General features: G+C 34.2%; 1 protein-coding gene across 1 annotated transcript in view; it reads left to right on the forward strand.

Moving 5' to 3' along the window:
- The window catches only part of LOC114342276 (proteasome subunit alpha type-3), a 30242-nt gene extending 3494 nt beyond the window's left edge, over window positions 1-26748 (forward strand). Inside the window, exons 3-5 of the mRNA XM_028293068.2 lie at window positions 679-924; window positions 975-1087; window positions 26424-26748. Of these exons, the coding sequence (XP_028148869.1) occupies window positions 679-924; window positions 975-1087; window positions 26424-26601 (537 nt within the window). The 3' untranslated portion in view covers window positions 26602-26748. The remainder of the gene's footprint in view (window positions 1-678; window positions 925-974; window positions 1088-26423) is intronic.
- The last annotated feature ends 400 nt before the right edge of the window (window positions 26749-27148 follow it).

Raw genomic sequence — 27148 nt, forward strand, 5'->3', positions numbered from 1 at the left:
CACTTCACAGATTGTCCCTAACAGAGAGAAGTCCTTTGTATGCATTTGTTAAATTTTACAATAGTCTACCATCTGACATTCAACGGGAAACAAGCTATAAAGCTTTTAAAAAAACGGTTTTTCAACACCTGGTTAACATTGAGCCGTATACTGTGGTGGAGTACCTGGCCTATCAGCCTTGATCAGCATATATGTAATTTGTATTGTTTGTGTATTTTAGTGTACTGTTAATATATTTTTTTAATATGTGATTATTAGTAATATTTTTTAATATGTGAATATTAGTAATGTGACGCTATTTGCTCAATTATGTTAAAAATTTATGCAAATAAAAATTTACTCTACTCTACTCTTCATAAAAAGCTCTTCATGTTCTAAGAGTTATGATGCAACCATCATATATAAAATTGTATTAATTTTATACGAGGTATGCCAAAAAATATGAATTTCGATCAAGAGTAAAGTACCTTTATAGTTCATAACATTTAAATTAGAATGATATGATTGTGCATTAAAACATAATTATTAATTCTAAACAACTTTCCATAATAGCAATTTTCCATATTATGAATTAAAATACGTAAATAAACAAAGTTTTCGTTATGATAATGCTCGCATTTTCAGCTTGTTTTATATATTCTTAACAATTCAACTCATTCAAATTTTACTCTATTTCAGGCATTTTCAGGCTTAATAGCTGATGCAAGGCAAATCGTTGAGATTGCTAGAAAAGAAGCATCAAATTATAGACATCAATATGGTTCAAATATTCCTCTTAAATACCTAAATGATAGAGTAAGCATGTACATGCATGCATACACTTTATACAGTGCTGTTAGACCATTTGGTTGCAGTGTCATCTTGGCCAGTTATGAAGATAGTGACCCATCTATGTATCTGATTGATCCATCTGGAGTTAGCTATGTATGTATATATTTTGTTTGATATTTTGAAGTTTTCATTTTAAATTTTAGGGATACTTTGGATGTGCTACAGGTAAAGCAAAACAGTCTGCAAAGACTGAAATAGAAAAATTGAAGATGGGGAATCTAACATGCAAAGAACTTGTTAAAGAAGCAGCCAAAATGTGAGTAGGCATTGCAATATTTTTTGTCTGATTCTGATATAGGTACACTGCCTGTCAGAGAAAACTGGCCACCCACAAAATTTGGGAAATTTTATATTTTTTATATCAAAAAACCATAAAATCCTTTATAAAAGGTATATTTGTTAAAATCCCTATACAGGGCTACATCAAGAACAGAACTAGTTTTCAATCGGTTGACCGATCATCATCAGTGTTTGCTTGAATCTAACATGCTAACCACCAAAGTAAAAAATATTTCGGTAAAAACCCTTTACAATTAATCCGTCATAGGAACATAGAAATAAGATGTGAATTTAAACATGGATGTTTAAAATATCCAATGTTTCATGCTCTAGGTACCATTGAGCTCGAATTGAGGTAGCAATTGCTCTATTGCTATCATACAGTCATGATGTGGAATATCATTAATGAGTATAGAGGCATCACAAAAACTGAAACTAATTCTAATATAACACCTGATCAATTTAATCATTATTTTCTAAACATTGCCTCCGAGCTGCATAGCCGTACTCCTGCACCCCACAATGACCCACTCAACTATGCACCACCTTATGCTGAACAGATGTTTGAATTCCAACCAGTCTCTTTTAATGAGGTAAGAGATATTGTGAACTCTCTCAAAAATAAAAAAAGTAAGGACCCATTTAATTTAACTGTCAGCTTAATCAAAGGGATAAAAAATCTAATAATATGTCCTCTGACCAAGCTCATAAACATATGTATAGCTGAGGGGGTTTTTCCTGAAGTTTTAAAAACTGCGGTGGTCATTCCGGTTTTTAAAAAGGGAGAGACAGATCAAATGTCTAATTACAGACCTATCTCTCTGTTACCTATATTCTCGAAGGTATTTGAAAAATGTCTTGCTGGAAAAATAGCAAGTTTCTTTGAGTCTAACGGGCTCTTCGTTGAATCTCAATTTGGCTTCAGAAAGGGTTTGAAGACTGTTCAGGGTATTTTGAATCTTGTAACATACATCCAAGATGCTTTTGAACAAGGTAACTATGTGTCTTCCAACTTTTGCGACCTAAGTAAAGCCTTCGATTGTGTGTCCCACGAAATTCTTACTGCTAAATTGAGTAAATATAACTTCTCAATCTCCAGTATATCATTGATAAAAAATTATTTGACGGACCGCTGCCAGAGGGTGAGATTTGCAGGTGTTGAATCGGAGAGAGGATGCTTGCGCATAGGAGTTCCTCAGGGCTCTGTGTTGGGTCCCTTATTATTCTTGATATACATCAATGATTTACCACTTTCATGTCAAACTGCGCATTTCACTCTCTTTGCAGATGACACAACAATCTCATCCTGCAGTAAGGATTTGGTAACAGCAGTGGGGAATTCGTGGGGTTCAGTGTCGGAGGCAGAACAATGGTTCCATTCTAATAGGCTGTTTCTCAATACAACCAAAACACAGTCCTTACTTTTTTCAACTAGAAATATTCCTGATGAACTGGACAATGCATCCTGTGCTAAATTTCTTGGTGTTCTGCTGGACCCTGGTCTGATATGGGATGCTCATACCACCTCTTTAGTGGCAAAGCTATCATCAAATACATTTTTGCTTCGTGGACTTTCATCCTGTGTTTCCGCTTCCATACTAAAGCAGGCATATTTTTCTTTGTGTCACTCACATATCTCCTATGCTATTCTCACATGGGGCCATAGTGCAGGAGCGAAGGATGTATTCAGACTGCAGAGAAGGGCCATTCGCATTGTCGCAGGCTTGCCATATAGAGCCGATTGCAGACAAGTTTTTATAGATTGGAAAATATTAACATTACCTTGCCAGTATATATATGATAATCTTATATATGTAAAATGCAATATGCATAAATTCCAGACTCATGAACAGATTCATAATATTAACACACGCTTTAGAGGGAACCTTGCCCCAAAGTTTCGTAGGCTGGAGAGGTGCAGTGATGGCCCATCATGTCTGGCTATACATTTCTTTAATAAATTACCCCTAATAATTCGAGAACTGCCCTTAGATACATACAAAATAAAAATCAAAGAACTTCTTTTGGTGGGTGCTTACTATTCTCAGGAGGAATATCTCGGGGCTACCCTGTTGTGATAGTCCTACAGCTCTCTTAAATGTTCTGTGTGCTCTTGTGTTTTTATGCTAATATTCTAACTTTGTGTTAAGTATTTAGACTAGGTGATAAAATTTTTTAGATTTTACTTATTAAGTGTTAGCTTGCCAATGTATTTCAATGATGCATTTTAACAGACTTTGACTTATGTAAATACTTTGTATATTCACATCAATAAACTGAATTGAATTGATTGAATTGAATGTGAACAAGTCAAATTCGAGCTCAATGGTACCTAGAGCATGAAACATTGGATATTTTAAACATCCATGTTTAAATTCACATCTTACTTCTATGTTCCTATGACGGATTAATTGTAAAGGGTTTTTACCCAAATATTTTTTTACTTTGTTAGATTCAAGCAAACACTGATGATGATCGGTCAACCGATTGAAATCTAGTTCTGTTCTTGATGTAGCCCTGTATAGGGATTTTAACAAATAAACCTTTTATAAAGGATTTTATGGTTTTTTGTAATAAATGGTATACAGCCAACTACAGGAAAAATTTTTCCTCATGGATATTTTTTATACAGTGTGTCTGCATAACTTGGAACCATATGGAAAACATTTTTATTATCAATTTTACGAAAAAAGTTATTCTTCATAAAGTGCTCTGCATGGTCTAAAACCCAAGATGCAATCATCAGATATCAAATTTTATCAATAATATACGAGGTATGTCCAAAAATATGAATTTCGCTCAAGAGTAAAGTGCCTTTATATTTCACAATATCAAAAATTGTTATTAAGAAAAGTTGTTTGTAATTAAAAATTATGTTATAATATGTATTTGCACTCTTCTAATTGAAAAAAAAATTTGAAAATTTTCCTCAAATTATGGATACCCAACATAATTTTATTTAAGATAATTCAGTTATTATTCATTTTGCGAAAAAAAGGTATTCCTTATAAAAATGTCCGAATAGTCATAAAACTAAGATGCAATCATAAGATATCAATTTTTTCAATTTTATACAAGGTATGTCAAAAAATATGAATTTCGCTCAAGAGTAAAATACCTTTATAGTTCACAATATTTCAACTAGAAGGATGTAATTGCATATTGAAACATAGTTTTTAATTGTAAACAACTTTTTCTAATACCAAATTTCAATATTTTGAAAAATAAAGGTACTTTACTCTTCAGCGAAATTCATATTTTTTGACATACCTCGTATAAAATTGACAAAATGTATTATCTTATAATTTTATCTTAGTTGTCAGACTATACAGAACGTTTTATAAAGAATAACTTTTTTCGTAAAATTAATAATAACGGAGCTATCAGAAATAAAAATGATGTTGGGTGTCTGTGATTTGGGGAAAATTTTCAAAAAAAAAATTTTCAATTAGAAGAGTGTAAGTGCAGATTATAACATAATTGTTAATTACAAACAACTTTTCTCAATGACAATTTTCGATATTGTGAAATATAAAGGCACTTTACTCTTGAGCGAAATTCATATTTTTTGACATACCTCGTATACTACATATACTGTTCATAAAATTTGATATCTGATGATTGCGTCCAGTGGCGTGCTGGAACTTTTCAAGCGGCCCGGTGATTTTATAGAAAAGCGGCCTCCCATCCTCATTTTGAAGCTATTTCCTTGTGGCATTTTTATGATTAATTATTTATATGGGAAATAAGCCACAATTAAAATGAAAAAAATAATTTTATTAACGTTTCGACGCCCAAATCGGGTGCCGTTGTCAAAATACAAAATATTACTATTTTGTATTTTGACAACGGCACCCGATTTGGGCGTCGAAACGTTAATAAAATTATTTTTTTCATTTTAATTGTGGCTTATTTCCCATATAAATAATTAATCATCCTCATTTTATCTTCTATTATCAGAATTTTTATTTGTTATTTATTGTTCTGAAGCTATTTCTTTGTGGCATTTTGTAATTAACTATTCTAATTGGAAGTAAGCCACAATTTAACTTGATAAAATAATTTTATTGGCGTTTTGACTTCCAATTCGGACGGCGTTGTCAAAATACAAAATATTAATAAATTAAACAAAAATGTTGTTGCTTAGTAAAAAAATTCTTCTTAGAATTTAATTTAATCTGACTCATTAATATCGGCAATTCAGACATATAAGTACTATACATTTTAAAGTAGAAGACTTTTAAAATGATATTGCCAACATTTGTGAGTTGCGTTCCTGGGACGACTTTATTGAAAGATACTTCGTTCGATTACATGAAATCAAGTCATTTAAAAATCAGACTGGTATTATTTTATCATTAAGTCGGCATTTTAATAAGTCCGACACGTAGAACATGTCAAATGACAGGAATTATTTTGGTGATAAATAGAAGTCTTATTTTTGCATGAGAGTTTAATTAAAGGGTAACAAATCAATTGGAAGTTCTCTCCGACAAAATACATTGGACATTTTCGTAGTCGGACGTTCCAGATTTTTAACCTGTTCCAAACAATTAAAACTTCCCCTGTTCCAGTGATCTCGCACATCAAAGTTTGTCCGACTAGACACCGTTAAGCTATTAACAAATTTTTAGCTTGCTACTAATCACCTTTTTTTTGTACACGGGATCCAGGCCTATAATTAACCGCTCTGTTGTAAAGTATTTCGTTAATTCTTACCATCAAAAAGGATTTTTGGCCCTCTAACGTAAGCTTTCGTCCTGCGTTTAAATTTTTCATAAATACTTAATAGTTTTCTCAGTCGAAAAAAATGAATGCAATGAAATAGCATTGAAGCCGAAAGTGTGCACCCATCTCCTTAATAACTAATATAGAAACGTTTTAAAATTATTAGTTATTTGTAAAATAATCATTAGTTGCCTCTAATCAACAGTTAAAAATCTATCAAATATTAATATTATTATTTTTATAAGTTATAAAATGTACATACCTAACAACTTTTACTCTTCTTACACTTGGAATTCCTGTTATTCTTTTTATAACTTAATCGTATTTAAACAGCTTCTTGAATTTTAATTAATCTTACATATTCTGTACTAATTTCTTGATTTAATCTATATGCAATATACAGAGAGAGTCTGTAAAGTGGAATAAATTCAATATCTCAAATACTAATTGTTTTTTTGGAAAATGCTCAGACCCGTCGATTAGTATTTCAAATTGTCCTTTTTGACATTCAATAAAAATGTATACAGGGTGTCCCAATTTAGAGATATGACGTCATCGTCGATTTTCTTAAATGGCAACACTGTCATTTTGATAGCTAATTTGATAGGGTTTGTAAAGTTATACATAACTGCAAAATATCAAATTTTTATTCTCTACCATTTACAAGATAATAAAAAATAACAAAGTTATATCTGTAATTTGGAATATATTCAATAATTAAAATACTAACTGTTTTTTTGAAAAATGCTCAGACCCGTCGATTAGTATATCAAATTGTCATTTTTGACATATAATAATAATGTATAGAGGGTGTCCCAATTTAGAGATATGACGTCATCGTTGATTTTCTTAAATGGCAACACTATCATTTTGATAGCTATTTTGATAGCGTGTGTAAAGTTATACACATCTGAAAAATTTCAAAATTTTATTCCCTACCATTTACAAGATAATAAAAAATAACAAAGTTATGAAGAACAAGAAGTAATCAAATAATAATTGAATTTATTTATTTCAATTAAGCAAATGCTCATAACGTTGCCCATTGACAATTTGACAATAATTGAGGGCAACATTATGAGTTTTTGCTTAATTTATTGAAATAATTAAATTCAATTATTAGTTGATTACTTCTTTTTCATAACTTTGTTATTTTTTATTATCATCTAAATGGTAGAGAATACAAATTTGAAATTTTGCAGTTGTGTATAACTTTACACACCCTATCAAAACAGCTATCAAAATGACAGTGTTGCCATTTAAGAAAATCAACGATGACGTCATATCTCTAAATTGGGACACCCTGTATACATTATTATTATATGTCAAAAAGGACAATTTGATATACTAATCGACGGGTCTGAGCATTTTTCAAAAAAAACAGTTAGTATTTTAATTATTGAATATATTCCAAATTACAGATATAACTTTGTTATTTTCTATTATCTTGTAAATGGTAGAGAATAAAAATTTGATATTTTGCAGTTATATATAACTTTACAAACCCTATCAAATTAGCTATCAAAATGACAGTGTTGCCATTTAAGAAAATCGACGATGACGTCATATCTCTAAATTGGGACACCCTGTATACATTATTATTGAATGTCAAAAAGGACAATTTGAAATACTAATCGACGGGTCTGAGCATTTTCCAAAAAAACAATTAGTATTTGAGATATTGAATTTATTCCACTTTACAGACTCTCTCTGTATGCTCTCTGTGCTTTCGTAAACAATATATTCGTACAGTGCTTGGTAACGCAAACAATATAATATTTTTAATGGATCTATCCTGGCTAATTTCAAGATAACCGCGAATCATCGCCTGATCCTGTCCACTCAGCAAAACCGAAAACATCAAAAAATACTTAACAAACTTTTCCCAGAAACACATATCTAAACAAAATATTATGTACAATTGCTGAGTCGTATTTTGTTAAAGTATGTGTTTATATTATCATCCGAATAATACCTACTCATGACTCAATTGAATGTCTTAATTTGAACCGTTTTGAAATACAGGGTGTGTATAAAACAGAAAACTGGAATTAATGCAATATTATTCAAATGGCTCGAACACTATGTATGAAAATAAAATACTTTTAAAATATTGTTAATATCATTCGATTAGAAATTAAAACAAAATTTTTTGTTACATCTAAAAATTTTTGTGAAAAAAAAAATGATTTGCCGGCCTCAAGAGGCCGCGGCCTCTCTGTGATTGCACCGATTCATTTATATGGCCAGCACGCCACTGATTGCGTCTTAGGTTTTAGTATGCAAAGCACTTTATAAAGAATAACTTTTTTTTTCGTAAAATTGATATTAAAAAAGTTTCCCATATGGTTCCAAGTTACGCAGACACACTGTATATTTCATGCATTTTCTGATAATTTGTGTTAGGTATGTTAATTAAGTTAAATGAAGTGTTAGACATACTGAGAACTAAGAAGCTACCCCAATCCACTAGAGAATATAGAAATTCGTAAACCCTTTAAGGGGCAGAACTCATTTTTTCTTTTTAAGACGAATATTTTTTAATATGAAATCAAATAGAATGTAAATTACCTGATAGAAAAAAAAACCGACATTATTTTTATTTTTTCTTTTTTGGGACGGTAAATATAGCTACCAGTAATCATTTGGGTGATTGCCATTACCTACAAATCACTGGTAAATATTTTTACCGTTACATCTACACACTAAAACAAAAGTTGTAAAAGAGATAAATATGTATTTTAAATTTCTAATGGCATTTATTTCTGATGATAATATATGGAAAAACATTCTTTACATTATCCACAGAGAACGGTAGTTCTCACCAGTGGCGCACAACACCCCTACAAGCGACACTATATATACACGAAATTTTCGATTTTCTAAACCTGACTGAATTTAAAATTGGGCCAAATCCCATATTAAAGTTTAGGAAAAGACTCGTCCATCCATATGTTACTTCTCCATTTTGGTCCAAGGGTGTGGATTTTACGGCCCTTCCCATTTAAAGCCTGTTTTTCGTTCTCGTCCCCAAAACTCCCAAAAATTTCAAAAATTTAAGCCCGACCTTTGCGGCTTCTGATAGCATAGATCATTACCTTTCCCATGTTTAATTTTGAAAATCGGTTATACCCTTCAAAAGTTATCGAGCTCAGACATATGACTCAATTTTTATTTAAAAAATGGAAAATGTTTGTGGATATGTATGTATGTATGTATGTATGTGTGTGGAAAAGTTAAACCGATCTGAATTTTTTTTTCTGTGTTTCAAGAGGGTGTGAGGGCCGATTCAGAACCGGTCCAATTTTTGACTTCTGGCTACCCGTAAGTTAGCTAGAGGACTAGGTAAATACAAAATAGCATATTTTTTGGGCGTATATATCTTAGGTTTAAGGAAAGACAGGAAAACCGCAAATACACCAAATCAATAGGGTTGAGTTAAGCTTTCAAATGACGTTTAAGCGATCAAGCTGAGACATACGCAGTGCTCACCATAGCCATAAAACTGAAAAATTAAACTTTGAAAATTTTGGTTTTTCGACAATTACTCAAAATTTCAACCTACGAATTTCGCCAATAACTGAGCGTTTGTAGAAGGACTCAGGACGCGTCTAACAGTGTATACCTTATATCTGGGAAAATTCGAATTTTTAAGTTATAGGCTTCATAAGTATGATCAAATCTATTTCTTATGGGAAAAAACGGTTTTTCAAGCTCAATAATTCCTGTAATACGTTCAGTTATCATACTCGATCTTGGATGCATCAGATACTACTTGTCAATACGTTTCAAATTCATGTTTAGTGATCAACATCAGATAAGCCGTTCAGAAGTTATAGAGCTCCAAATGTAGAATTAGTCCAGGAACTGAAATTTTTCACTTCGCAATTTTTACAGAATGGATCGATTTGCTTAAAAATTTGACAATAAGTAGTGGATAGTCCAAGGATCAAAATCTATATGATGCCGAAAGACGCTTTTACCATGGGGTGGTTGCCATCTCATCTCGAGGGTGGATTTTTTTTATTTATATTTTGACTACAAATGCTGGTAAAAATATTAATTATAAGCAAAAAATGTTCATTATACATTTTTTTGATAAAATTAATAGTTTTCGATTTATTAGTTATCGAAGCTGTTAGTTTTATATCGGAAAGATTACCAGGTAACGGTAGTTCTCGCCAGTGGCGCAGAAATACACCCCCCTACACGCGACACTTATATATACGAAATTTTCAATTTTCTAAATCTGACTGAATTGAAAATTTTGCCAACTCCCATCTTCAAGTTTAAAAAAAGACTCACCCATTCATATGTCAACCATCCATTTTGGTCCAAGGGTGTCGATTTTACGGCCCTTCCTATTTAGGGTCTGTTTTTCGTTCTGGTCCCCAAAACTCCCAAAAACTTCGAAAATTTAAGTCCGACTTTTGCGGCTTCTAACAGTACTGATCATTACCTTTCCAACGCATGTCTAATTTTGAACATTACCAGAGAACGGCAGTTCTCGCCAGTGGCGCACACCCACACCACCCTACACGTGACACTATATATACACAAAATTTTCGATTTTCTAAATCTGACTGAATTGAAAATTGGGCCAACTCCCATCTTAAAGTTCAGAAAAGACTCACCCATTTATATGTCAACCATCGATTTTGGTCCAAGGGTGTAGATTTTACGGCCCTTCCTATTTAGGGACTCTTTTTCGTTCTCGTCACCAAAACTCCCAAAAAGTTTAAAAATTTGTCCAACCTTTGCGGCTTCTAATAGAACTGATCATTGCCTTTCCAACGCATGTCTAATTTTGAAAATCTGTTACACCATTCAAAAGTTATAGAGCTTAGAACTGTGACTCAATTTTTATTTAAAAAAGGGAAAATGTTTGTGGATATGTATGTATGTGTGTTTGAAAGTTAAACCGATATGATATTTTTCTCTGTGTTTAAAGAGGGGGTCAGGGCCGATTTAGAACCGGTGTAGTTTGTTACTTTTGACGACCCATAAGCCAGCTATAGGACTTGGTATGTACAAAACGGCATATTTTTGGGGGTATATATATTCGGATCACGAAGAGGCAGGAGAACTGCAAATACATCAAATCAATAGTGTTGACTTAAGCTTTCAAATGGTGTCTAAGCCGTCAGGATCAGACATATACACGGCTCAGTATAGCCGAAAAACTGAAAAACTAAACTTTGAAAATTTTGGTTTTTCGACAATTACTTAACATTTCAACGTACGAATTGCTCCAATAACTTAGCGTTTGTAGAAGGACTCAAGACGAATCTAACGATGTATACCTCATATCCGGGAAAATTCGAATTTTTAGGTTATAGGCTTCATAAATATGATAAAATCTATTTCCTGTGGGAACAACGGTTTCGAAAGCTCAATAATTCCTGTAATAGCTTCAGTTATCATACTTGACCTTAGATCCATCAGATACTACTGGTTAATACGTTTCAAACTCATGTTTACTGATCAAAATCGGTTAAGCCGTTTAGAAGTTATTAAGATACAAAAGTATAATCCAATTAACGATTATTCCCCAAATGGTTTATGTAGTTGTAGTGGTTACGACGCTAAATTTGATCTGGCAACGGGCAATCCGACTTCATTTACCGGCCATCTCAATATATTTTTTTTTCAATCTATTTCGAATAGAAAAAAATCTAGTATACATTCGATGGACACTAGATCATTTGGCAGATAATGCAACAAAGGTGACAATTTATAAAGCTTGACGTGTAATAGAGGAACATTGCATTCAACTTCATACATTTAATTTGTAAATACCTTTGAAAAACTCATGATACAAGAATAAAAAACCGCTAAACGCCGTAAAAATGAGTGGCGCATAAAATATTCCAGCTACAAAATATCTGATATGAATGTTACGTGGCGCGAAAATGGATTTTCATTTGATGCAAAACAAAATTTTAGTTTTAGTTTAAAATATTTTTCCATAATATTTGCTAAATTTGAAGTAAACGCGCCACAAAAGAGTTTCAAAATTCAAACTGTATCAAAGTTACTCTTTTGTGGCGCGTTTACTTCAAATTTAGCAAATATTATGGAAAAATATTTTAAAATAAAACTAAAATTTTGTTTTGCATCAAATGAAAATCCATTTTCGCGCCACGTAACATTCATATCAGATATTTTGTAGCTGGAATATTTTATGCGCCACTCATTTTTACGGCGTTTAGCGGTTTTTTATTCTTGTATATTACTACATCACATTTTTGGCAAATGATATTGGTCTTCTTCTGTTTCTTACTTGAGCTGCAGTCAGCACATCTACAGTAAGTGCCTTTGATTGGTAGATGACAACCAACATCAACAAGATTTGCCCCTTTTTGCCTTGCCAACTTGACCAGGATTTGGTCCAGGCCGCTTTCTTGATGTAAACAAGCCGATAAGTTGATCAGCTAACTGGCTTCTGTATTGAAGCTGTGTGGAGGTGCCTAGCGAGGGTGATTTTCATGATGAAAATCATCTATCTGGTAAATCCAAAGTTTAATAACCTTGTTGATGATCCTCAGGTTTGTTTAATGTTGAAGGAATGTTTGAGATTAAACTGGAAGCAATATTTATACTTGAAATGGATAGAGTACTGCACTTAGTTGAAGATGGTACAAATGAAATATTGTTTTCTGCATCAGAATCACCTCCATAGTCTGACATATAGTAATTATGATCATCGGTATCATCAATATTTTCCGGTCGTCTTGCAGTAAGAGGCGTTTGCCATCGTCTTTTTGTATTTTCGCTCACTAAAAAAAACGTTGGTCTCATCCAGAACATCCTTTCACAAAAACTTCTCTTCTTCTTTCTCGAAACTCCTTATGCCCCTTTGTCTTTTGTCCTTTGCTAACTCTTTCATTTGTTGAAGTGTTTTTCCTTTTTCCTGTCCAATTTCTATAAGCTGATCGATCCATCTCTTCCTTGGCCTCTCTTTCCTTCTTTACCATATCTTTTTGATTCCATCACCTGCTTTGGTAGATAGTCTTCCTTGGTCCATTCTGTTAATGTGTCCATACCATTTTAATTTTCTTTTTTGGACCTTGGTTATTATCGATTCCTGTTTCAGTCTTTGTCTAATTCTTCATTTCTTATTCTGTCCAATTTCGTTTTTCCTGCTATTTTTCTCAGCTGCTTCATCTCCGCTGCGTTTATTGTACTGTCTATTTTTGCATTGTTTACCCATGTCTCACTTGCATATATTAAAGTTGGTACATATATTGCATTGTATACCTTCAGTTTTATTTCTTTATCTATTTCTTCCTTTCCAAATATTGTTTTATTTAGTGCATGCATAGTAAATCTTATTTGCTTTTTTCGCCCTGTATGAGATTTCTTGACCTAGCTTTCCATCCTCTGATATTATTACTCCCAGGTATTCAAATGTCGAGACTTTCTATTATTTCGTTTTTGCACCTAAATATCGTTTGGTTTATTTCTTCACTTTTCGCTTCACTTCGTTTTCTTTACATTTACCTCTATTTTCAAATTTTTTATTTCTTCTACCCAGATATCGATTAATTTTTGCATTTTCTCTTTATTGTCTGCTATTATTACTTGGTCAACTCCGACATTGCCTGGTCCCAAGTCAAGGATGAGAAAGGAGGAGGGTTGTGCGTTGGGCTAACAACCCAACCACGTAAAAAAATATTTTGTTATATAATCGTCAAGATGCCTCGGAACTGGACTAAATAAAACGATGACAAGTGCTATGGAAATGGATACGAGAAAGGTTATATATGGGCTGCTGGAATGTAAGAACTATGTATGAGATCGGCAAAACTAATCAGGTAGCTGCTGAGATGGACAAAAACAAAATAGAAATCCTAGGAATAAGCGAGATAAGGTGGAAAGGATGTGGAAAAATGAGACTACAAAATGGAAAAACAATCTTATTCTCGGGACATACACAGGAAACTGCCAAACATGAGGGCGGAGTGGCCATAATGCTGGGAAAAAACGCAGCACGGGCATTGATAGATTGGGAGGGTGTGACAGATAGGATTATAATAGCAAGGTTTAAAACAAGATTTCGCAACCTCTCAATAATAAATGTTTATGCTCCCACCAACGACAAAGAACAGGCAGTGAAAGAAGAATTTTACGAGCAACTGCAAGCTGTATATGATAGAATGGAGGAAAATGATAAAAGTGATATCTTAATAGTGATGGGGGATATGAACGCCAAAATAGGTGGAGAAAATGAGGGAAAAGAGTTTGTAATGGGTAGAGAAGGCTTAGGAGAAATAAATAAAAATGGTGAAATGTTTACTGACTTCTGTGCCCAAAACAACTTAATGATTGGCGGAAGTATCTTTCCACACAAGCGCATATACAAGATAACGTGGATTTCCCCAGGAGGTGAAATACAAAACCAAATAGACCACATTACAATAAATAGACGATGGAGGAAATCACTACTGGATGTAAGATCTATGAGAGGGGCAGATGTAGGGTCCGATCATGTATTAGTGAGAGCGAAATTTACAGTTAAGCTGCGAGCAGCAGCAAAGAGAACGCCGAATAGAGAAAAATACAATGTTCACTGGATCAGAGATGGAAATGACGTACAGAATGAATTCAGAGAGCGAATGCAGAATAATTGGAGAACGGTCGGCGACATAGAGGAAGCCACTGTTGAGGAACTCTGGAACAAGTATAAAGAGACGATAAAGAAAACGGCAGTGGAAACAGTTGGCTACAAGAAAAACAGTAACAAACCCTGGATGACAAAACCAACATGGGATAGGATACAAGAACGTAAACAAATTAAAGTCAAGCTACTAGGAATGAAAGACGACGATGAGAAGCAACGATTAGAACAGAAATACTGGGAAAAAAATAAAGAAGTCAAAAGAAGCGCAAGAAATGACAAAATATCATACCACAACGGACTCATTAATGAAGCTGAAAATGCGGCAAGAGAAAACGACCTAAAAAAATTGTATGACATCACAAGAACTTTGACAAGAACAAGCCGAAATGGTACCACTAAAATAAAAGATAAAGATGGTGTCGTACTGAAAACAGAACAACAAATCCTTACTAGATGGATGGAATATTTCAAAGAAATGTATGAAGAACAGAATATAATAAACGAAATGGAAGAGGAACCTAACAGACAACCAATGAACATGAACACCGAAGAATTCACCCATGAAGAGATAAAAGATGCAATTAAACAATTAAAAAGAGGAAAAGCTGCCGGAATAGACAATATCCCTGCTGAGTTAATCAAAGCAGACATCGAAACGTCCACCTCTATACTGTACACACTTTTAAATAAAATTTGGAGAACCGAAGAGCTACCCAGAGAATGGACGCAAGGCTTAATTGTAAAAATTCCTAAGAAGGGCGACACATCCAAATGTGAAAATTGGAGGCCGATCACCTTGCTATGCATAACAAGCAAAATAATGACCCGAATCATGCTTGAAAGAATGAAGAAGGAATTTGATAAAGTTATAAGAGAAAACCAAGCTGGATTCCGGGCACGAAGATCCTGCATTGGCCATATTTCTACGATGAGAACGATTATAGAGCAATCATTAGAGTGGCAGAATAAGCTATATGTGAACTTTATAGACTTCGAGAAAGCGTTCGATCGTGTAGATCGCAAAGCCTTATGGAAATTGCTAGAGAAATACGGAATGCCTGCCAAGTATATCAGAATTATAAAACTGTTCTACGAAGGGTCCACAGCACGCATAGTCCACGAAGGCAAGTTAACAGAACAAATAGATATTGGTGCAGGAGTAAGGCAAGGCTGTGTGCTCTCTCCAACCTTATTCCTGATAGTAATCGACTGGATCATGTTAAGGCTACTAGTAATAAGACTGGAATAAGATGGAATGTTTTTAACCAACTTGAGGACTTGGAATTTGCAGATGACATATGCCTTTTAACAGAAAAAAGACAACATATGCAACGCAAAACTGAAAAAGCAGAGGCAGGGAAAAAGGTTGGACTTAACATAAACGTCAGAAAAACTAAGATAATGAAAATAAATACACCAAGAGAAATGGGAATATCACTGGGAGGCACGGAATTAGAAACGGTAGAGAAATTTAACTACTTGGGCAGTATTTTGAACAACAAAGGAGGGACAGAGGAGGACGTAAAACGGAGAATAGGAATAGCTCAAAACGCATTCAATATGCTAAGGAAAATGTGGTCTTCACGTCAGATGACAAGTAAAACCAAGATAAGATTATTCAACAGCAACGTGAAGACTGTGTTATTATACGGAGCAGAAACTTGGAAAGTGTCAAGAAAATGTATTGGACAGATGCAAGTGTTTATAAATAAATGCCTAAGGAAGATTCTTAACATTTACTAGCCAAACCGCATATCTAACCAAGAATTATGGACAAGAACTAACCAGGTACCTATATCTAACACAATATGCAAAAGGAAATGGAGTTGGATTGGGCACACACTAAGAAGACCTGATACAGACATAGCGAGGCAAGCCCTAGAATACACACCACATGGCAAGAGAAGACCAGGTAGACCCGTAGAAACGTGGAAAAGAAGGGTGGACAAAGAAATTAGTGCTATTGGGAAAAGCTGGGCGGAAATAAAGATTAGTGCAAAGAATAGGACAGAATGGAGGCAGACAGTTGACGCCCTATGCTCCGCATGGAGTGAAGAGGAATAAGTAAGTATTACTAGGTCATCTGCATATAGTAATCCCTCCATTCTCACTGGTACTAAATTCCTGTACCCTATTGTTGACTGTAATTGCCTTGACTTACTTTTAGCGCTCTTCATTACTCTATCCATTACTATTATGTATAAACAAAACTGGGCTGAGACTGCCCCCTTGTTTTATTCCTCTCCTTAGGTTTATTATTGGCGATCTGTTTCCGTTTATTTGTACTTTAGCAAGTACGTTTCTATATGTACATTTTACCACGCTTACTATCTTTTGCGGGATTTGCAGGTCTTCCATTACTGACCACATTACTTCTCTATTTATAGAATCAAAATCAACTTTAATATCTACAAACGTAATATATAAGTCTTCTCCTATTTCGTTTTTCCTTTCAATTATATTTCTCAGTATGTATATATTATCTGTTGTTCCTCTTTCATTCCTAAAAGCAGCTTGCTCTTCTTCTAATTTTCCCTCCAGTTCTTTCCTGAGCTTCCTTTCTATTATTCCGGTGTAGACTTTATATGCCACTGATGATAAGCTTCTTCTTCTTCTTGTGCCACTCCTATCGGAGATTTGAAATCATCAAGGCTACCCTGACTTTGTTTACAGCTGACCTAAAAAGTTCATTAGTGGTGCAGCCAAAGCACTCTCTCAAATTCCACATCCATGACATTCTTCTACGGCCTGGATTCCGTTTTCCTTCTATTTTTCCTTACATTATATTTTGAAGTAATGCGTATTTATGACCTCTCATCAGGTGACCCAAATACTCAAGTTTTCTTCGTTTTATCGTTAACAAAATTTCTGGGTCTCTTCCTATCCTTCGTATTACTTCAAGATTTGTGATTCTTTCAACCCAACTTATCTTCAGCATTCGACGGTAGCACCACATCTCGAAACTTTCAATATTTTTTATGTTGTTCTGTTTGAGAGTCCAGGCCTCTACACCGTATAATAGCGTGTTAAATACGTAGCCTTTTAGCATTCTTAATCGTAGAGGGATGCTTATATCTCTGTTGCAGAAGAATTTTCTCATCTTTATGAAGGTGACCCTGGCAATTTCGATACGTCTTTTTATTTCACTGTTTTGGTCTCCGGTTTCGTTTATTAAAGTTCCCAAGTATCTTGATACTTTTTCAATTTGAATGCCGTTTATAATAATATGTGCTGGTTGTGTCATGATTTTACAGAAGACCATATACTTGGTTTTTTTATATTAATGTTTATGCCATAATTGTTGCAAGCAATATTTTGTAAGTAATCGTTGTAATTCTTCTACTGTTCTTGCAACTAGTGCAGTGTCGTCTGCGTATCGAATATTATTTACAACCTCTCCATTGATTATGATTCCTTCATTTGCTTGCAAAAGGGCTTCCTGACAGATGCTTTCACTATATACATTAAATAGCAGTGGTGACAAAATGCATCCCTGTCTTACTCCTCTACGTATTTCTATTGCTTTTGATATCTCATTTTCTATTTTGATGTTAGCTTTCTGATTCCAATATAAGTTGAGAATTATTCGCAGATCTTTATTATCTATGTCTTTTCTTTCAAGAATGTCTCTTAGCCTATCGTGGCGTACTCTGTCAAACGCTTTTTCAAAATCGATAAAACATGCATGATGATAAGCATATAGCCCTATAGTTATCACATTCCGCTTTATCTCCTTTCTTGTGTATTGGTATCAATAAATTTTCTTCCCAATATTTCGGTATCTTTTCTGTTCTCCATGCTTCCCTCATTATTTCCAGTAGCCAAAACTTGCCTCGTTCTCCCACGTATGTCATCTGCACCTCCCGCTTTTCCAATCTTTATTCTTGCCAATCCTTCTTCAATATCTTTGATATGAATTTCGTCTACTCGATTGTGCCTATCCTCTTCTCTTTCCTTCTGTCCTCTCTCCTCATTTTGTTGGTTGCTTGCCTCGAATTTTTCTTTATAGTGCTTATTCCATATTATGGTTAGTATGTCCTGTATGTTTGTTTTCAATTCATTTCGCTCATTTCTAATTCCTCTTATTTGTTTCCTTTTTGTTCCCTTCATGCTTATTATTTTATTCCAAAACTGTTTATTGTTATTCCCAAAAACTTCGTTCAATTCTTCACTGAATTCCTTCCAACTCTTCTTCTTCGCATCTTTTACTAGTTCTTTCACTTTATTTCTCTGTCTTCTGTAATCGTCTTTTATTTCCTTATTCCACCATCCAGTTATTTTATTATTCTTCCCATTCTTTCTTATTCCACATACATACTTGTTTTGCAGTGTTCCATAACGTGTCTCTCAATTTTTTCCATCTCTCTTCCATATTCCATATTTCCTCATTGTTTTCATGCTGTTCCAGTATTTTATCTATCTCTCTTTGGTAAAACTTCCTCACTTCCATATTTTTCATCTTATGTATTGCTATTCTTGTATATTGAGGACTCTCTATTATTTCCATTAGTTTCATGTTTATCTCTGCTGTCACTAGTCTGTGTTGGGTACCGAGTTTGGCTTCTCAAAAAAGATATCTCAGTTTCATATGAAAGACTAGAAGGTACACTTTCTCACAATATGCAATTCCTCACTTTATTTTTTTATTAATGAAAAATAATTGTCAAATTCGTATTAAAATTTGGTTAGGTTTGTTGGCAATTTTGAATAGTTTGTTATAACTTATAAAAATTAACAATACTTACTATTTATTATGGCAAAACGTTCTTCACACCATATTTTTCACTATTTCACTTGTCATTATCCGATATTTCAGATAATAAACTAAAAACGAGAATAAATTACTGTGACAAAACCGGTAAAGTACCCTGCATAAATGATCACTGGTAGCTATGTTTACCAACAAAGACCTTCGCGTCGGTGCATGCATACGCTAGTCGGGTTTTGTTTAATTCCTCCAAAGATCTTTTAAAACAGCATTGTTTGTGCTTACGGTCTAATAATCATTGCTTATAATTAGGAATAAGTTAGGAAAATAACCTTTAGCCACACTGGTAAATATAGCTACCACTGATCCTTAAAGGAGTAAACCATAAAATCCTCAGGACTCATTATTTACCAATCAATCCAGCTTAGTGGAATTGATTGGTTTTCAGAACTATATAGAATATTGTAGTGCTCTAAGGGGTTTTAGAGATATCTTAGTGTTATACGGGTTAGAAAGGTACGGCCCTGTAACGTTTTAGCAAAGGATTTTGCGTTCCAACTGAGTAAGTGCCATGGAGGTGCATAGACCTGACAGCGACTACGGACTACCAACGGCCGCAACATCCCTCATCAACAAGCCTGAAGACACAGACTTTTTTTTATTTATTTATTTATTGCTAATTTACAATCTACTTCAATACAGTAATAAGTAAATATGATGAATGTTCTTGGCTTGTGGCAGGTGTAGTCCATTGACGACTCTCTGGAATTTACCTAGCAGCTAGGTCTTCTGGCCAAAGTCTTTTCAGACGTCTGTCAACCAGTGGGGGTTGAATAATTCGTCTATGAGATGGTTTGGATGGTCTGCGCTGCGATTCATGTATCTTCTGGAGTGGTCAGCAATCATATCATTAATGAAGGGGATATTGAGGTCTGCATGAAGGGTTTGGTTTGACACATATCATGGGGCTTTAGCTAACATACGAATAGTTTTTGACTGGAATGTCTGTAGTATTTTGGTGTTGGATGGTTTGCTACAGCCCCACAGCTCTATTCCGTATGTCCACACTGGTTTGAGTATTGTTGTATAGATGGTCAGTTTGTTTTCTAATGAAAGTTGCGATCTTCTGTTGATTAGCCAGCTCATATTTTTAACTTTTAGGTCAAGGTGTCGTCGTTTGGCTGCAATATGTGATTTCCAAGTAAGTTTTTCGTCTAGATGAAGGCCCAGGTACTTTACTTCTGTTTTTATTGGTATAGGTGAATTATTTAGGTGTAGTTGTGGACATCTAATTCTTCGATTTGTGAAATTTACTTGACAAGACTTGTTTGTGTTGACGTTTATTTTCCAGCATTTAAGCCAGTCTTCTAGTTCACTGAGATGATTTTGCAATTTGTTAAATGCTAATATTTCGTTGATGTCTGATGCTAGTATACCAGTGTCATCCGCAAATGTTGCCATTAGTGTATCTTCGCTAATAGGAATATCAGCAGTGAAGATTTGGTAAAGGAATGGGCCAAGTACACTGCCTTGAGGTACTCCGGATTTTATTTGGTGGTAGTTGGATAGAGTATCTTCGTATTTAACTTGGAAGTATCTGTCGGACAAGTATGATTTAAGGAGGAGGTAGATTTGGTCAGTTAGCCGAGTTTTTATTTTAAAGAGAAGACCCTCGTGCCACACTCTATCAAATGCTTGTTGTATATCGAGGAATGCTGATTTGTTTGATTTGTTTTCCTTCTAGGCTCTCTTTTATTCTGTTGACTAATCTATGGCACTGTTGTATGGTTGAATGATTTGAGCGAAAACCAAACTGATGATCTGGGATAAGGTTTTCTATAGGTATTATTGTTTCTATTCTGTTACGGATTAACCTTTCGAAGACTTTTGATAAAGTCGGAAGGAGACTTATTGGTCTGTACGAACTGGCTTCAGTTAGAGGTTTACCAGGTTTAGGTATCATTATAATTTGTGCATACTTCCATTGCACTGGAAAATAGCATAGTCTGAGGAGGCTATTAAAAATAATGGTTATTAAGGCAACACCTTTTCTTGGGAGTTTTTTTAAGATTTCGCCAGTTATAAGGTCAAATCCTGGAGCTTTATGGGGGTTAAGCAGGTTGATTTCGTTACGGACTTCGTTTGGTGAGAAATATTTTAGTGGTAATGATAGCTGACAGGGTGCATTGAGGAAGTCTCTAATTTGCTCGTCGTTAATATCGTTGGTCTGTGGGGTGGAGAAGACGGTTGATAGATGTTTTGCAAATCTGTTGGATTTTTCTATATCTGATCGAGCCCAGGCTTTATCATTTTTCCTAATTGGTGATTTCATTACTACCGGCTTTTTGAATGTCTTTGTGGCTTTCCAAAGAGAGTTGTCGTCAAGAGAAAGGTTTGTGACATATCTTTCAAAGGATTCGTTTTTGGCTGTTTGGATAGCGGAATGAAGTCTGTGTATGAGCCTGTTTAGATTTGTTTTATCTATCGCGTTTCTTGTTCTTTGCCATTTGCGACGGGCTCTTCTTCTCTCTTCTACTAGTGTTCTAATGTGGAGGGGTATACTATACCTTTCATCAATGGTTTTTTCCTTTACAGGAGTAGCTTTCCAAGCGGCCTGTTGTATTTGTTCCGTTAAATATTTTACAGCTTCTTCAATATCGTTTTTGTGCTTGAGTCGAATGTCAAGAGATATTTTTTCATTGATTTCTTCTTTGAATTGAACCCAATTCGTGTTACTGGAACATAGCCTTGGTGCAAGAGTTTTCCAAATTATATTGGTACTTAAGGTAATCAAGATGGGACTGTGGTCCGAATGTAGATCAAAACTGGGGTGATCTGGCTGTGTATTTCAAGTATTCCCTTAGTTATAGCAAAGTCTAACAGATCAGGAATTTTGTTGTTATCAGTGGGCCAGTATGTGGGGGTACCAGTTGTTAGGTATTTCAGGTTATTATCTTGTATGATCTTTAATAGATTTCTGCCTTTTGGAGATATCAGTCTTGCTCCCCAGGTTGTATGTTTTGCATTCCAGTCCCCTGCCACTAGGAAATGTGAGCCAAGTTGTTCAAAAAACTCTCTGTATTCCTCCAGATTGATGGTGTGGCGTGGTGGGCTGTAGATAGAAGCTGTTGTTAATGGAAAGATGAGCGCATGTACTTTTATGATAGTACTCGAATTTTGTTGGTGATATATGGAGCAAGTTCGTAGTGTTTTATAGCTGTACGAATGATTACAACTGAACCAGCATGGGCTGTTCGATCTGGATGGTTTGCGTAATAGACAGAGTAGTGTGGAATTTTTATAAAAGACCTCTCAGTTGTGTGACTCTCGGATATAAGTAGGACGTCTATTTTGTTTAATTTTAGAAATAGTATAATTTCTTGCACATGGTTTGTTAGACCATTTGCGTTCCACTCTGCTATTCTAAGTGAGTTAGCCATTACGACGTTCTATTTATCACTGTTGTAAGCATGCTTAGTATCATGCTGTTTTGGTTTATCAATTATGCAAACATATTTTTAAATTCGTTGAGGAATTCTGTAAGTTTATTTGAAAGATCTGAATTATTGTTGTTGTCTTGTGAAGAAGTATTAGTTGCTGCAACTTGAGCATATGTTACATGTGATTGGTGTATGTGGTGAGCATTAGTGTTATTATTATTTAGGCTTGCAACTCTAGGTATAGGAATGCTGCTTGTTATATTTTTGTTTTTCGAATTTACTAGGTCTTTATATATAGCACATCCTTTATAGTTTGCTGGATGATTGCCATTACATAACGCACATGTTCCTGGTGTGTCGCGTGCTTTTTTGCAGGTTTTTGTGTCATGTGATCCACCGCATTTAACACAGGCGAATGGCCTCAGGCAGTAACTTTTTGAGTGGCCGTATTTTTGACACCTTGTGCATTGTACTATTGTATTTTTTACTCTAGGTGGTTCTACTGTTATTATGCAGTTTCGTAGGACTTGTAGGTTAAATATGTTTTTGTTGTTTTCATTTGGCTCTATATCGACAAAGAATAACGGCAATGGTTCTTTGGTAACTCTATGTCTAACATTAATTATGTTGCGAACTTTAAAACCCTTATTATTTAATTCGTGCGAGATATCTCCTGTGGGTATTGAATGGTGTAATCCTCTTATGACAACTCCATAGGCCCTCTCTTGTTTCGGTTGGTAAGTGTGATGTACACTTCGCGTCATATAAAACTGGTACACTTTTTTTTCCCAATGTAAACCTGTGTTCAGACTGACAATTATTGTTCGTGAATCACTTCGTTGTTGCCATCACAGATAACGGAATTGCACTAAATCTAAATACAAAAAAATAACGTTTAAAATGTATATTTCGAATTGTAATACATATATTTAAAAAATTACACACTTGTTCACTGTAAAAGTTATTCATTTTGTATTAATTTCAAATTAAATTTTTAATTTTTCCAGTGTGTTTTAGTAGTTATTCTACACAACTTAATGCAGTTTTGTCCTACAATTTACGAGAAACCAATCACACCTCTCGATTTGACATTAAACATAATAATAAAACATAAGTCATGCCAAGATTTATTATCTATCATTACTTTTGAATTGAAATATTTTTATAAATTATAATAAAACACGAATCAATGTATGGATACTTAATTGAGATGACGGAAAATTACAATACATATAATTGTTTTAGTTTTTAGTATATTAAAAATGCGGTCTGTCGCACAGCCCCGTTTTTACCTAATTTGATATAATATTTTCGTTGAACTGGCACCGTTGCCCTAGAAATTGGAATGACACTTGTGACAAGATCAACTTACACAACTTGAAAAACACGATTTTCGGTAATAAGAGTCGTACCAGTTTTTTTTTGACGCGAAGTGTACAATGTTTTCTTTTCTAAGGTGCTGTATGAGTGTCCTGTAGGTGTCTGAGTTTGTAGGGTTAATTTTTACTGTATTATTTGAAATGGTTTTGGTGTAATAGGTTTCTGCCGCAGTTGCAGTTGAAAGGTTTGCTATCATAGCACTATAATCAGTAACTCAATAACTATAGATTGGTGGCGGTGAGGGATCTTTTTTGGTGATATTTGTGTTTTGTGTATTTGTTAGTTTGTTCATCTAGATTTTCTTTTGAGAGGGAATCAAATCTGTTTTGTGTTTGGATTTGGTTGGACATTTCTGAAGTTGTTTGTCTTTTCATCCTTTTTCTCTTCTTGGCAACTTCTTGCCAAGGATGGTTATTTTGGTTTTCTGTCTCGTTAAGTTCTATGTCGCTATCGCTATCTGTGTAGTTATTGGTGTTTTTGATGATGAGAGTGAGCATTGAGGGTTTGTGGATAATGTTGTGTGTTGTGACTGAATAGGGTTTTGAGTGTTTTGAATATTTTGTGCAGTTGATTGATTAGGAAATTGTACTTGGTTTGGCATAGCTATTTGGGTTGGAACAGGTATTTGGTTTAGGCATGACATTTGATTTGTTATCTGGTTAGATGGTGTTTGATTAAAATACAAAAATGGTACTTGCGGTTTTACTGCTGTTTAGTTTGACTGGTTTTGGTTATTTATTGTTGGGACATCCTGTATAGTATTCATTTGTATCATCATATTATTATCAAATCCTAATAAGTTCCCCGAAGGGAACATATTTCTTTTGTTTGTTTCACTAATCACTTAGTTTTTGTTACTTTTCACTTTAACAATTTTTTTATGCTGATAAGATTATTACTAGTTAATTAGGTAGTTTTACGATAAGGAAGTTCTCTAGCGCTTTGAATGACGATACATGTTCACGCTTCGAGAATCAGGTTGCTACTCAGACACAGACTTGAATTTGTTTGTTTGCACACTGACAATTGGACAATAGACAATTGAAGTAGAATATAAATTTATGGAAAATACGGCTGAAATAAGTTGTATGGAAGGGCTGGGGAAGTTTGCTGCCTGCACTAAGTCACACCAGGTTGCTTTTGGTGGTGGCTCAGTAATGTTTTGGGCCATACATGGATCTCACCTTAATTCAGACAGGCTCATTAACAACACATGGATATAGCTCACTGACTGTAATATGGATGGTGGTGCCGTAGTCACACTACAACACAACCAGCCTTGTTACAGTCGATGAGCTTTACATAACAGATATCCTACAAAATCATGCGATGCCATATGCTGAGCTTATTGGCAATAGTTTTCTGCTATTGCAAGATAATGCGAAACCACACATGACAGAAACTATAACACAGTATCTTAAAAATGTTGGATTTCCAAAAATGGACTGGCCTGCTCAGACTTCAGACCTTAATCCTGCATCTGGCTTTGGTGAACTCATTGTTAATTGGATTAAAAGTTTTTTGATGGGATGTACACAAGTTCGTATTAACAGTAATTCTATTTCAAATGAATTCCATTGTCGTTCTGGTGTCCCACAAGGGTCTCATTGTGGTCCCTTGTTCTTTAACTTGTTCATTAATGATATTGGTAAGGCTATCAAAAACTCACACTTTCTACTATTTGCTGATGATCTTAAGTTATTTCGTTGTATATTTACATGATACATCAGATAGAGATCTCTTGCAAGATGATGTAAATAATATATGTTTATGGTCGAAACAAAATAGTTTAAGCTTAAATCCGACTGCCATGCTAGTAGACACACTATTTTCTAGGCGTGGTAGAAACTATTCAAAATGCTTGTTTTTCCATACAAAAAATACATTAATTAATATGATTGTTACTCTGCTTTAAAAAAACTTTATTCAAACACCAAAAATATTACAATATTTTATAATTTTTACAACTTTATACAATGACAAATATAAACTAAATACAGCTGTTCTATAATTTGCCAGTTTTGTATGTTTATATTGGTTTCTATACATTTTTTGACGTTCTAGTCATCACTAGACATAAAAGTAAACAGTGGAACAAGTGAAGAGTCCAGAACTGTATTACCTCAATTTTGCTGTGTGTCTAGTAGAGTGGCGGTTACTGTATACCTTTTTTTTCATTTTCTTGCCTTTGTTTGGAACCTTTAGCCTTGTAATTACTACCACTAGCTCATGGTAGTAATGTGTAGTGTGTGTGTGTTCACTCCAATGTCTTGTTTCTGAGTAAAGTCTACTTCATTGTATTTACAAAAAGTCGCTTATTGAATCTGAATGTCTGTGGTTCTGTTAATACATACCTAATCATTAAATCTAATTTTAAAAAAATGCAGTTTATCACTTATATTAAAATAATTAATGGTTGTATTGTATATTGCAGCATTTATTTGGTCCATGATGAGCTGAAGGATAAGAATTTTGAACTGGAACTTTCATGGGTATGCAAAGATACGAATGGTTTACATACCAAAGTGCCTGAATCAGTGTTTGCTGATGCAGAAAAAGCTGCCAAACAAGCAATGGAAGCAGATTCAGAATCAGATACAGAAGATATGTAATAACTACATTTAGTTTTTAATATTTCGCTGATGGTGGCTGTTCTTACAATATTTCGTGTGTTATGTTCATATATTATGTAATACTGTGAGAATTTCCATTTCAAGGATAGGTTTATAACTTTTTTTTCTAATAAATACATAACTTTATGTTACATAGTTTTCTTAATAACCTGGTACATGAATGTAGAGGTTGTGATATTGAAAATAAGTTGCAAAAGTATTTCAAAGTAAAAAAAACAATTTATTAGATTATACAACATGTCTTTTCATACTTCATCTGTCACAAATATGTTATTCTTTAGATCGAGTCAAAATATTGTTCAAAACATTTTTTTCATTGATTATGTTTGTACTTATGAAAATATATTTTGCAATGAACATTTATCACTAAAAATAATGATTTTTTTTAAGAAATAAAAACATTTTTTTTTAGCTGATACACCTATTCAGCTAACAGCTCTATTGTTTGTCTCACATAATTCTCACTTCTATGTGACCAAACCATTGAAGTCTTTGTTCTTGAACCTTTTTTGGAATGGCAGTCAAC

Source organism: Diabrotica virgifera, chromosome 6 (genome assembly GCF_917563875.1).
Source record: "Diabrotica virgifera virgifera chromosome 6, PGI_DIABVI_V3a".
NCBI lineage: Eukaryota > Metazoa > Arthropoda > Insecta > Coleoptera > Chrysomelidae > Diabrotica > Diabrotica virgifera.